Consider the following 14,662-nt stretch of genomic DNA (forward strand, 5'->3'; position numbering starts at 1 on the left):
GTAGCGTTGAGTTGACGATGGAGTTTGAAGCAAATAAACACCTGGTGACTGGCTGGTGGCACAATTTATTTGAGGAGAGAGTGGGAGACAAGCAAGGTATGAAATTTAGGTAATGGCTTAAAATGGAAAGTGAGATACCTAAATAGGTAGAGACTTAGGGTTTAAGGAGATAATGATGATATGGGTCACACAAACAATTCCAATTTGGAGGAAATTCTTTTAATAATGTAGTAGATTATCATTAACCCAAGAATTAATTTCACCATTTAAGGAGTCTAAGTGGATGCTCAAATGTTTAGTGTAATCAAATAATCAAAATCTATAGCTTTTGGATAACCATGAAACATTTCAGTAATTTTAGCATATCTCTATCATATGTAGGGATACCAATTGGTCTAGCCCTATCGATTTCAGGCCAATCATGTTGGTCTATTGGGCTGATTTTTTATTAGATTGAAATCTTTTGGCCCTAATCCTAAACTATAGGGTTGTTGGGCTTATCACGCGGACTCAACTAAAATTTTTGACATTTTAAACTTTAGCTAGCGCATTTACAATAATAATTAATAAATATAAACTTATACATCATTTAATCAATCCAAACCTCTATTTCTAAATTGCAACTAAAAATATTTAATATATTTACAATTATAATATAATAATTTTTATTTTTGTTACTTATTTTTATAAAAAAGAATAAAAATAATTTATTTGGTAATAAATTTGTTAATATAATTATTAAAATTTAATTAAAAATACTAAATAAAATGAATTTACAAGCAAACTCTCAGGTAAAATTAAGAGTTTTCTTGAGCAGCTTGGGCTATTGCGCTTGCCCCGATTAATTTTTTGCTAGCCTGTTCAAGCCATCTAACATATAAGTTTTGAACTAATTGGGCTTTTTTTTATAAAGCTATTTTTGTTTTGCCCTAACCCTAAAATATTTCGATTTTATCGGACTAACACATCAATTTCAGGCTAAGATTCATATGTAGGGCTTGTTTGACAATTATTGGTTAACGGATAGTAGATTGTGTTAATTGTGTGATCAACAAATTATATTAGCAGTTTGTAAAAAAAAATTGGTAAAATTAGCTATTTACTATTAGTAGTTAACTTGTAAAATTATTATTATTATTTTGAATACTATTAGTAGTTAACTTGTAAAATTATAACATGTAAAATTGACACTTGACTTTGGGTATGGAGCAGCGTTAAATCTCCAGGTCAGTTGTCCCACCTAAAAGACGTGCCTACAATTCAACGAGGGAATCTGACGGTAAAAAGTGTATTCTAGGTACACCCAAAGCGCAAATTATACCGTGGACCGCGCATCAAAACGACGTCGTTTTGATTAATGAAAACAGACAGATGAAACGACCTCCGTTTCGCGCCATTCACTTTCAGTTCATATACACTGCAGTTACATTTCAACATAACTGCAGTTACATTTCAACACAATTGCATTTACATTTCAACATAACTGCCGTTACATTTCGATATAAATACAGTTTCATTCGATAATATAAAAACACAAATGTGGAACTGTTATTCAGTATAAGTTCATATACACAGCAGTTACATTTCAACACAACTACAGTTATATTTCGATATAACTACAGTTTCATTCGATAATCTACTATACTAATAAGAGCCAAAGAGAGTTAGGCCTAAAATGGGTAGAAAAAATAGCGGTCAAATTATTTAATCAAATGGATGGTTCAGATGAATTATTTAATCGAATAGACGGTTAAGATAATTCAGATTAATATTATTAATAGAGATTACCTAATTTAACCTTACTTTTATGATTATCCGTTAAGTTTTCCGTTAAATATTCTCTTTTCCGTTAATATTCCGTTAACTTTAACCTTACTCATTAATTTCTATAAGAAAAGGTCTTAGGTTCGAACCTCATCTCAATCANTACAACAAAAAATGATACATATGTATTTCTTTAATTTAGAATTATGTGTCTACAATACCTTTATTTGAAAAAATTATTCATTATCAAAAAATTAAATTAAATATGAGAAATAATTTAATTAATTATATTGTCTTTATTTTCTCTCATGCAAAGATTCTTTACATTCAAATGTATCAATTGATATTCATTACATTGTCCATTATCTTATTTTTACAATATCTTGTAATTAAATATCAAAGTTATAGTACAAAATAATGTTATATATTTATTTACCAAGTATTTTATTAATACTATGAAAAAAAAATTTAAAATAATTTGAAGCTAATTATATTGACTATTTGGAGATTGGTTGACAAAGAGAGTACTCAAATAATAACCTAACAAATTGAATCAGAATCACTCTATTTTACTCTTATTCAATTAAATAAATTAGTAGTTACACCAAAAAATGATANAATAAATTAGTAGTTACACCAAAAAATGATACATATGTATTTCTTTAATACCATGAAAAAAAATAAAAAAGAATAGTTTGAAACCAATCGTATTAACTACTTGGGGGATTTGTTGACAATGAAAGTACTCAACTAACCCATTACCAAGCAAATTGAAGCGATAAACTACCTTTTAATATCTTTAGAATACATAATATTTTAAATTTTCAAATTTTTATTAATTTATTTAATCTTTTCTTTTAAACTAGGGATTTCTTTATCTACAATAACTTATTCAACAATAATGGCCGGTTGAACCACATGAACCCTAAGCAGAACACCTAAAGGAAAGTCCATAGCTCCTATATCAGAATCTCATTGCATGACGTTGTCATCTATGCTACCAACAATAACCGAATTTCAAATAACACACTACCAACAAAAAGGAAGAGAACAAATAGTAAAGATGAAGACAATGACAATGTTACTCAAAAGAGAATTAAGAACACTTAGAAAAATTCAAATTAAAAGTATTATTTTTTTAGACTATCATTTTTAGACTATCGATTTTACAAGGTTGCAAATATTTATTTTAGTACTACGTAATAATTATAATGAATTTTATATATTATCTTGGATTCATATACTTTGAGTTAGATATTTAAATAAAAAAATTCGACATTCAATTACCTATGTATAAATTTCTCCTATATAATCTTGCATTGATATACTTTCAAATATTTATTTAAATATAAACATTGGGCATTAACCCATTCGCGCAATGCGCGTATAAAACTAGTATAAAAACAAATGTGAAATTATTATTCAGTGTCAGTTCATATACACTACAGTTACATTTTAACACAACTACAGTTACATTTCAATATAATTACAGTTTCATTCGATAATATAAAAACAAATGTAAGACAGTATCTTTTGCTATGAACTGTAGTATCAGTGACCACGGTCCACAATTAAAGGAGAATAAGTTTGGAGCGAAATTTAATATAGGAGCACAAGTAACACAAATTTGGAGCACAAGTTATTTAGTTTGGGTGCAGTGATTATATCGTGGAACACGGTCCACAATTTTCTCCTTTCTAAAATTGGCATTGGACTAAATTTCTTCAAAAACTTTGTTGTACTTAATTTCTTCTCAAAACTTTGTTGTACTTCAAATCTGTTCTCCAAACCTTTGTTGCATCGAACTTGTATTTCAAATTCCCTTTTTTTCTTCTTTTAAATTATAATAAATAGGAAAAATGACACATTTTATCCTTGAATTACATGCTTATAGCACTTTTTTCCTTGAAGTATTTATATATCCACGTTAGTCCCCTCAATTATTCTAAAAGTGACGATTTTTCCCCTGATATATTAAATAGAAATTTTTACCCTTAAAATAAATATTTCATTTATTTTTCTTTTCAAACAAATTATTGTTTATATATAGGGGTGACCATGGTTCGGTTTGAACCAAACCGGACACTGTAGAAACCATATCGAAAGCTTCCGGTTATGATCCTACTACATTAGAAATAATGAGCCAAATTCTTATTACATTATGAATATTACCTTTATTAAATTCCTAAGTTGCTACATACTGTGTATCCGGCAAATTATTGTGTGGACCATGGTCCACACAGTGATGTGTGTACCATAATAAAATGTATATTTTTAATGTACTAAATGTACATTATTTTTGTACTGAATGTACATTATTTTTGTACTGAGTGTACATTATACAAAATAATGTACATTCAGTACATAAATAATGTACATCCCCTGAATATAATGTACATTATTTTTATACTAAATATACATTATTTTTATACTGAATGTGCATTATTTGATTTATGATCCACACAGCTGTGTGGACCATGGTCCATGCAATAATGATTGTTGTGTGTCCTTCTTGGGCTTCCTTGATTCAGTTACTTTATTGGGCCGGTCCATATGGCACTGGCCCAGTATACCACCATCACGCTTGTTCAAACTTTTTAAATTTTTTTTTTTTGTTTTTAAATTAGTCTAAATTCAACAATTAATGTATTTTATTTTTTTGGTTCGAAAACGAAACCGGCAGTCCCTGTTCACGATTTTAATAAATTGAAACCCAAATATTGAATTCCGGTTCTAAATTGTAACCGAAACTTTTCAATTTGGTTGCTAGAATGTCTAGTTCGGTTTGAACCAAACCGTGGTCGTCCCTACATATAAACAATAATTTATTGTAGAAGAAAAATAAATAAAATATTTATTTTAATGGTTAAGATGTCCATTTAACAATTAGGGAGAAAAATCGCTACTTTTAGAATATAGTTGAGAGGCTAATGTGGATAGATGAATAATTCAGTGAGAAAAAGTACTATAAGTATATAATTCAAAAGGAAAAAGTGTGATCTTCCCTAATAAATACTCCATTTGTTCCATTTTACCTGTCCTATTTACTATTCATTGGTCAAACCAACTCTTTCTTCATTGCTTATTTTCTTAAGTACTTTTTATTATTTTAAAATTTAAATTTTTGTGTTTAATAGTATTTTTAATGTAATTTCTAAATATATAAATTTTATATATTAATGCTAAACTTAATATTCTAAAAATTGGATTAAAAATAACTTCATTCATATCTCGTTAAACGAACCAGACAACCAAAGTATGATGGAGGTAGGATATTTTTGTGATCAAAAGTGAAGGGTGACCCAACAATTAATTTGGCATAGCAAGAACACTTGTGGGAAACCCAAACAATCTTCAAGCAATAGACGTTTTAAACCCATAGGAGTCCTCAATGATGCACAAACCATGGGCTTTTTGATGGGCACAACTCTAAGGAAGTCCACTTTAATTCACTCATGATAGATATTATGGACCGTGACATCTCATCACTTATGAATTAGCTCTTTTTGACATTTCTTTATCAAGGTTGGAAATATCATATCATTATATACTACTACTAAGTAGATCTTGTTTTCTAGCAAAATAAAGAGGTGAAAAATGAATAATCATAAGTTTAATCCTTGAACAACATGGTAATATGTTCAAAACTTAGGTGACAGAGGGACAAAAGTGAATTTTTCCCCTCTTTTGAATTTGAACAACATGGTAATATGTTCAAAACTACTTTACATTATATTGATGAGGAATACATTCTGGCCTTCGCCAGCACTCAAGCAAGTGATGACAACAACTATGGGTGCGCGTTTGTTACAAATTGCTCCTTAATTAGCTTAATTGATGCTACTCATCAGGAATAACCAAAATCCCAGGAACATTAATTAGCAGAAACCTATGATCAAGAATAAAACTTCCCCATCTAACATGGTCAAATATTTCAAGCCTTTTTTAGATGACCAGAAAAAAACTCACAACCCTTTCTGATGTAAGTAAACCCCTAAACTTGTGATTACAAGTGTAGATTTCTTGTCATCTTGGCTGGGTTATATTTCAGGCTTTAATCCGCCTCAGAGCAAGATAAGCGACCAACCTGTACCCCAAGAACATAAGGACCAAGACGGCGACGCTAGTGGCGGGATGAATTTGGCCCTGAATGTCATCCCGGACGAACTTACAACCGGCGGTGCTACGGCGTTCGCAACCCAGAAGCGACGAAATCCCTCGGCCTTCCCCGTACTGGACGTCGATCAGGAGGCGGTAGCAGTAAAACGTGGTGGAGATGTACTTGATCCACGCCAGGCACGGCGGCACTCTGTGCACGTAGAATCCGCCGGTGAGGACAAACGCCAGCATGGTAACAGTGGCGACAGTGGAGGCCTGTTTAGCGTCCATAATAACCGCGCCCAGGAAGAGCCCCAGGCCCTGCGACACCACCACGTATCCCAGCACGACCAACAACGTAAACACAAACGCCAAGATCTCAGGCTTCAGCCCGGCCATCCAGTACAATATGGTGATGAACAAGGTGGGGAGGATTAACTCCATGGGGAGATCTCCCACGACCCTGGCCACGAAATAGGAGGAGAGCGTGTACATGCCGGAAGCCCTCTCCTTGACGAAGACGGCGCGCTCCTGAGGGAAGGCGAAGGCGGCGTTGAACGACGGGAAGACGCCCCAGAAGATGGAGATGAAGAAGAGCAGGCCGAGGCGGTCTTGGACGTCGGTGTAATCGGAGTGCCACCACATGGCGCCGGCCAGGAGGGCGGCCGCCACGACTTGGAAGACCCGGAGGGCGTTGAAGGTGTCGTGGCGGCGCTCTTTGAGGCCTCGGTGGAGGAGAACATAGAACTGGTTGAGCCATGTGGAAGAAAATATGAAGCTCCTTTGTTTGTTGTTAGCGTTAGTTTTAGGACATGATGATGATGAAACATTATGGGAGGACGCTAAAGTTGGTGTGCCTTCCATGCATGCAGCTTTTACCTTTGGGGCCAATATGGAGTTGTAAGAGGACACTAGTTTTTGCTTCACACTTGGCCTATCTTTCTCACTTACTACACCATCATGCTGGCACACCCCTGCATTTTTCCAAACAATATGATCAAACATTACTCAACACCTACTAAAAATCCATATATATACATATATGTGTCACTTTATAGTCCAAAGATTGAGTGTGGGCGGACATAATGACCCAACCCAGGTTCGAATCCTCAATCATAGAGTATCCTAGTCTTAGAACAAAAAGCAAGCACCTAAGGTACATCCTATGAATCCTTATTTATCTCCTTTCACAATCTTCAGGGGTGAAGGGCCCTTAAATTTAAGGTTTAAACTTATATTATATATGTCACTTTATGTTATAATTTATAACAGGTTCTCAATGAATAACTTAACTTATAACAGCTTCTCAATCAATAAATGTACATGCCCGTGACACCTAAATAAATTATACTGTAATAAGACTTTTATGCTAATTAGAAAGATGCTTTCTATGTATCACAACCAAAAGCATGCGCAGGCACAAATATATGTGTGAGAAGAAGTGAGAAAAGATGCTGGTGTACAAAATGAGAACAAATCACACTTCTCCTCCACATTTAATCAATAGCAATAACATGATACTAAATACAGGGAGATTCAATAACTAACAACGCAACCAACCGTCAACTATTATGTAGTGTGATGGGGCATCTATTGGCATTCCAAATAAATAGTCACAGGATCAAGCAAACAAACAAAGTAACAAACCTACAAGCATTAAATATTAATAGTAGGTATAAAAGTGTAATATATCAATGTAAAAGTAACATTTCAAATGCAAACAGGTTTTTCGTGCGGTCGTGCAGATTGCACCATTAGATATACATAAATGCATCACATGCAACAAAAATGCACCACACTTGATGGTGCATTTATGAACACTCTGTGGTATCATTTATACATATTTAATAGTGCGCGACCGTACGACCACACGGAAAACTCTGTCCACACAGGAATCATACCCTATATAAAAGAAGTGCACAATCAATATAAAAAAATTGCATCACAATCATATTAATCATGATATTAAACCTAATGGCAAATATCGTAGTGTATAAATGTAAAAATGCACTAAATGCAAACATTGCACGAACTAAATAAAATAAAAGCTGCCCGGGAGTCTGTTTCTTTGACTGATTGTAAGGAGTGGTGTTTGTACCCTCCAGACTTTATTTGTAACGTTCTCTATTCGGATTTGAATTAAATGAAGTTGGTTTAGTTTTAAAAAAAAAAAAAAAAAAAAAAGCTGTCCAATGTTGGTGGCATGGTGGGACTCCACTAAGCTACAATGACATATAATAATGTTGTGTTTTACATAGAATCGAGCCCACTATATATCAAAATCACCACTTTCCAACTTCTTTTCTATTTTTTGTTTTACAAATATTGTTATAAGCTAATTTAATTCGACACCCAAACACGTGGTGCCCTTGTGATCAAACCTCTTTCAGAAAGTTGAATCTAAAGTTGTGAATGCATAGTATTTTGTTCTTGGACCGGATCAGGATTTTTGTCACACACTATTATATTCAAACACTTAGTGGAATCATATGAAATGTGTTCAAACCACAAAACTTATGTTCATATGTCTAGTTGACTCGTAAAGATCTTTGAAGAGCTGAAAAAGCTCTATTTGATACAAAATCACAAATTAGTATATATCTACTATTATTACAAATTTTATAATACTAAAAAGACACCATGCAATACTGGTATAATAAGTAAAAAAGAAATTTAATTTAGAAAAAAAAAACACCTCAACCTCTATGTGTGCGCATATATATATGTTTAAATGCTAAAGGATTTTCCGTGCTGCCGGTGCAGATTACATCATTAGGTAAATAGGTATGCATAAATGCACCGCACAGAGTTTGAAAATACACCAGAATACATGCACAAATGCACCACACACAAAAAATGCAGCACCTACACCTAATGGTGTATTTTTAAACACTTTATCGTGCATTTGTGTGTACTTAATGGTGAGTGACCGCACGACTATACAGGAACCTGACCCTATATATATATATATATATATATATATATATAAACACACCATATATAGTAAGCATGGTATTCTTTTAGCATTGTAAAATTTTATTATAATTAAACATTACACTAATTTATTAGAAGCTAAAGTTGCATGTTGATGTCACCCAACCCCAAGATTTTGAGTGAGAAATTTGTAAATAGACCAATAACTAATTTGCAATTGTATACTTAAAAAATTTAAAAGTATATTGTAAATCCTATTGTTCCATTAAAAAATGGAAAACAAAATCACATCTGGCCTACCCAATCCTTGTGATAAAAGCACTAGAATATAAAGAATATGTATAATAATGAAATTAAAGTTGCTTTATGATTCATGAATATAATGTAAATATATGTGCAAAACACTAATCAAATAACTACCAATTAATTAAATTAAGAAAGGGCATATGTGGGGCATGTGTTAAAGCATGATTAGATCTATTAGTGTCTCTACAGATTTTAAGATTAGAGAATAATTAACAAACATTTAGCAGTCGACCATTAAACAAAAACATAATTACTCTTCTCATGCTATCCTACGCAAGCAATGTTGTCAACTTAATCCTAAATCCAAACCCTTAATTAGCTTCTTGTATATAATATTTCCTAGCTAGTCCCACCAAACTATTTTCTACCTGACAAACTGACAATATTAAGGATGGAAACCAACCATCATGGAAAACAGCTATCCCTATTTGTCAAATAATGTCTTCTTTTATTGGAATGACTACATGCCATTATATCAATATATGTGCCACCTAATTGCATGCTCAATAATAGATATATTAAAATATAATAAAAATAAGCATATAGCAATTTTTAAATAATAGGATCTAAATTGTATGCATCAGCTCATGCATGCTCCCCATATGTTCCCCATACCCATAGGTAGGGAATGTGACATTTATTACACCAAGTAAATGTAGGTGAAGAAGATACCCTATTTAGTAACATAGTTAGTTTATTAGTCAAGTTTGACTTGTTTGGGTGTTATTATATAAGTGTTTGTTTAATGACTTTTTTGTAACAACTTATTGCGTGCTCCAAAACGCTAAAATTCAAAAAAGTTGTTTAAAGCAACTTTTCGATTAAATTTTTTTAAAAATAAATTATACCTTTAAATTAAAGGTCATTTTACATGCAAGTTATCATCTAATAGCTAATTAATTTACAAAAACATCTTTCTACAACCAGTTATTGCTGTCAGCTAGTCAAATTTACTAACCCAATCCGCTAACAGTTATTTACCAAACACCCCAATATTTATGTAGATATATTATCCTCTTTTCTGGGTGAACCATAACATGAACTCAATCCCCCCATCCTTCAACAAAAGGGTAAACACAACTTCAAAAAGGCAAAGTCAATTAACATACACTTCTACTTTGTCAATCTCCTTAGAGGGTAATGAGAGTGAAATAATTAGAGAGATAGTTAGTATTAAAATTGAAACGGTTAAAATGTTTCAGTTTCGTCATTCCTCTAAACCCTTATTGAAAATTTTACGGTTAGAATGACCCATCGCTCTAATTGCTGCAATTCATAAAAACTACTTGTCAATTCTGAGAGTAGCTGAAACGAATTGTCCCAACTACTTCAATATAATTGTTCACTAAATTAGACTCCGAGAGAACAAAATTTGAAAAAAGAAGTTAACCTATTACTATCCAGCCCTAAAAATAGCCTAAGATTAAAAATATCACAAGATAAAGTGTGGTGTGGTACTCCAACAAGAATGCTTACAAAAGAAACAATATGGTGAGGGCTGACTAGGTGAGGAGAAAGGGTACATGTATGGAGTACAAATAATTTTATCCACTAATTTTGTTGCCACCACTTGAAACTTTTTCAAGATTCAATTCTAAAATATATGGGCACATATCCACTATCTAGGTTTTTTTGCCCACAAAAGCCCCACTTTCCATCTATTTAATATTTTAAAACATTAAAATTTGATATTCACAACCCTCCACTCACCCTTTATTACTACATATATTTATAAGATGTATAATGATTTTTTTTAATTTTTAATTTTAAAGACTAAAAACGTGAAAATTTATTCTCCATAGGGATAACTTTGTATATACTTATCACAAAGAGTGATAAAAGTACAAATTATCTCATATATTACTCCGTATAAGATAAGTAGAAGAAAGATTTTATATATGCGAGTTTTTCTTAGTGTTACGCTATTACAATATAGTATTTGGTTCATAACTATTTTCTCAACCTACTGAAGCACAAAGAGTCAATATTTCCCCACTGACCTCCCATATAGGAGAATCATTTCGTGCCACTAGACCACAAGGTCATTGACATATATGCGAGTTAATAATTCTTTAAAATATTAAAAAAATGTACAATACTGATTAACAAAAATGTCAATTATTATAAACAGAAAAAGACAATAAATTTTTTGTAAATAATAAAGATAAAATTATTATTTTATTTATAAAAATATAATTCGTACGTTGTATATATTTATGATAGACATTATAAGGCCACTAGGCAAGGGAGCAGAAACCATGTAACCACAACTTGTGTTGGGGGCTGCCTCTAATAAGATCTAGATCTAAGAGAATCCAGAATGACCCACCCCCCGTTTTTGAACATGGTCAGTGTTGCTTGCTACTTTTAAAGCTATGCATAATAAATTGAGACATTGAATGCCTTAACTTACATCACCAAGTACCAACAACAAGCTCGGGGAACATTAAATTTAGGATAGTGATAGACTGCATATATACTTTCACAATAACATAAATATTAATTAATTTGATACATTATGATTAATTGATTGTCAAATAAATTAAGGGTGTGTTTGGTTCGCACATGGCAATCGGATTTGGTATGGGTGTCAAATACTTGATAAGGATAAATGGATTTTGGTTAAAATATTTTGCATGTTTGGTAATAGGGTGGAATGAGAATGATTATCACTAGTTGGGGAAAAAAGGAGGAAGGGGAATGAAACCCTTATTTAATAAGGGTATGGATTTTTCAATTAATGAGGTATCCCAAACTCATAGTACTATTCTAAAACCTGTCAACCAAACAATAACAATCACTTTGATACACATACTTTATACCAAAACCTGTCAACCAAACACACCCTAAATCATTTTTTGTCCATTGACATTATTAATTTAAGCCATTTAAATGTATATAGACTTCTCTGTAATCCTTTATCGGTTAGATTATATAGTAGAGTTTATTCAATGCTCACTCTCAGGTAATGAGTGTGAAGTTTCTCTCTTCAGGTAATGAGTGTGAAGTTTCTCTCTTCACTTAAAAGTGATCTTTTTAATTATATAGTTAAATAATTATACTATAATGTATCACATTAATGGTACTTTTTATAGATAAAAGTGATGGTAAAGATTGCAACTAGACCAAACCAAAATTGCGGTTTGTAACTATGTTAAACAAGAATCAAAACTGGAGTTTGGAGTGTAGTGAATTCTAGTAATATATAACTAAAATATCCAAAAAAAAAAATCTAATAAAAATGAGAACATGCATGAACAATATGCAATGTAATTTTTTTGTTGGTTAAGTATAATATATATAGGCTTTATCAAGTGTAAATTTGAGTAGGGTGAAGTTACATATTTGAGATATTTAATTATATATAATAAAATTTATAGCAGCAGAGTTAGATTATTTAAATTGGTCCAATCATTTTCTTATTATATAAGAATCACACTTGTGTTAGACGGGTCAAATCTAAAATAGTTGTTTGTTATTTATGATAGAAATCATAATATATTTAGGATAGAAATCATAATATTTATTACAGAAAATTTAGTACTAGTTTGAAATGAATAAAATATTACTTATAATAGATATTGTAATATTTATATGTGAAATAATAATAATATTATTATTTAAGGTAAAATGATTGTTATTAACAATAAATATTATAATACTTATAACTGAAATTGCAATACTTATAAAATATAATTCTAATTTAATATTGTAATACTTATTGTAAACAAGTTAATACCAATTTAAATTAGAAATAAATCGTTACTTATTATAAATATTGTAATACTTATATATAAAATTGTGATATACTATTTAAGTAAAATTAATTGTTACTAACAATAAATATTATAACACTTATAACTAAAATTGTGATACTTAAATACTCAACTATCTGCAACTTGACCCGTCTCACGAACAATAATCCGTGATACCGTATCACATAAGTTTTTATCATTATATAAATACTATGTTATCTAGTTGCACAAAAGTCAAAGTGATAGAATGGAAATATGATGGGTATAATCACATAACATAACATATATGGGTATGTATGTACGTATTTATGTATAGATGGAGTAGAGATGAAGGAATAAAAGATGACGTACCATTAGCGAGATCAAGGAGGAAATCGGCCGGGTTCATTGGAAAAGACGGAGAAAACCCAACCGACTCGAAATACGACATGGCTTCATTCCCTTTCCCGAAATACAAACTCCGGCCTTCCGACAAAACCAGAACCGAGCTGAACATCTGATAAACCCGGCTCGACGGCTGGTGAACCGACGTGAGAACGGTTTTGCCCTTCTGAGCCAGCGACCTCAGCGTGGAAACCAGCCGGAAGGCGGCGGTCGAGTCCAGACCGGACGTCGGCTCGTCCAGGATTAGCAGGCTCGGGTTTATCAGCATCTCGTGCGCTATGCTCACCCGCTTTCGCTCCCCGCCGGAGACTCCCCGGACGAAGGCGTTGCCGATGATCGTGTTCTCGCATTTCTCCAGCCCCAGCTCGGCGATCACCGACTCGGCCGTCGCGATTTTGTCTCTCTTGGGGAGCGAACCGGGGAGCCGGAGGAGGGCGCAGAAGATGAGGGTTTCGCGGACCGTGAGGTGCGGGTAGAGGACGTCGTCCTGGGAAACGAACCCGGTTCGCTTGAGAACCGGTTTGCTGAGTTTCCGGTTATTGGCGAGCACTGTTCCGGTGAAACCTTGGAGTTGGAGCCTCCCTGCAAGAGCATTTAGGAGCGTCGATTTTCCGCTCCCCGAGGGGCCGAGAACGGCTAAGATCTCTCCCGGGTGAACCATCCCGGTTATCCCGCTCAAGATGGTCCGTTCATCATGCGGCGTCGTTTGATTTTCAAGATCAGAAGAAGAGGATGTGGGCCCACTCCCACTCCAAAACATCCTTCTTAGCCTCCCTCCCTTTGCCCCGTGGCGTTCAACTTTTATCCTATAGCTCACGTCCGTAAACTGCCCAACAACAACATCAACACATTAGCCACCCTTCCATATCCAACCCCTTAGCTTGAAAGAGCCATTTAATACTCCAAAAAAATTTAACCATTTCAAAGATTTAATTTACTACCCCTCGGAGATTATATCCAAAATGGACAAATCCCTTGTGAGCATCAGCATTTGGTCCTATCTGCTGAGACACTGAATTACCCTAATGTACCTCTTGCCACATGCTTTGTTGAGCCGAGACGTGAGGCTTTTAAAATTGAAAATTCAATCTTTTGTAAGAAGAAAGAATAATTCAATCAGTCATTAATTGTCAGACTATCTGATTTATAGAAGAAATTGTATACATAATAACTTCTACTTGGTAACATATTTATTACCTTAAGAGTGATAGGAAAAGATGAAACAGACGTAAAAGGGGAGTCATGGGAGGGATATGGGTCATTTGGGGGTGGCATATTTGGTCCAATAATGGTATCAAAACTTAGAAAGAGCTGAGAAACACAATAGTGGAGAGTTTGATAAGTGACACACAGAATAGAATGGTTTGGGAGAATGGAAATAAGGTTCATGGGAGAGGGGATATATATAATAGGGCTGGGAC

The 14,662-nt window shown here is 33.2% G+C and overlaps 1 protein-coding gene across 1 annotated transcript; it reads right to left on the bottom strand.

Annotated features, from left to right (window-relative positions):
- Positions 1–5,470: 5,470 nt before the first annotated feature.
- LOC116014917 (ABC transporter G family member 25-like) lies at positions 5,471–14,596 on the bottom strand. The gene is made up of 3 exons (XM_031254877.1): positions 14,439–14,596; positions 13,209–14,067; positions 5,471–6,836 (listed from the first exon to the last, which is right to left on the bottom strand). The coding sequence occupies exons 1-3, from the start codon at positions 14,514–14,516 to the stop codon at positions 5,812–5,814; spliced, it is 1,962 nt and encodes a 653-aa protein (XP_031110737.1). The 5' UTR covers positions 14,517–14,596; the 3' UTR covers positions 5,471–5,811.
- Between the last annotated feature and the right edge of the window lie 66 nt (positions 14,597–14,662).

Source organism: Ipomoea triloba, chromosome 4, assembly GCF_003576645.1.
Source record: "Ipomoea triloba cultivar NCNSP0323 chromosome 4, ASM357664v1".
Taxonomy (NCBI): Eukaryota; Viridiplantae; Streptophyta; class Magnoliopsida; order Solanales; family Convolvulaceae; genus Ipomoea; species Ipomoea triloba.

Bases quoted from the DNA above. Each gene is read 5' to 3' on its own strand.
- LOC116014917 (XM_031254877.1), bottom strand. From the start codon at position 14,516: ATGCCACCCCCAAATGACCCATATCCCTCCCATGACTCCCCTTTTACG. The intron at 14,068-14,438 runs GTAATAAATATG...GTTGTTGGGCAG, and splicing joins CTTTTCCTATCACTCTTAAG to TTTACGGACGTGAGCTATAG. The intron at 6,837-13,208 runs GTACGTCATCTT...GGAAAAATGCAG, and splicing joins CCTCCTTGATCTCGCTAATG to GGGTGTGCCAGCATGATGGT.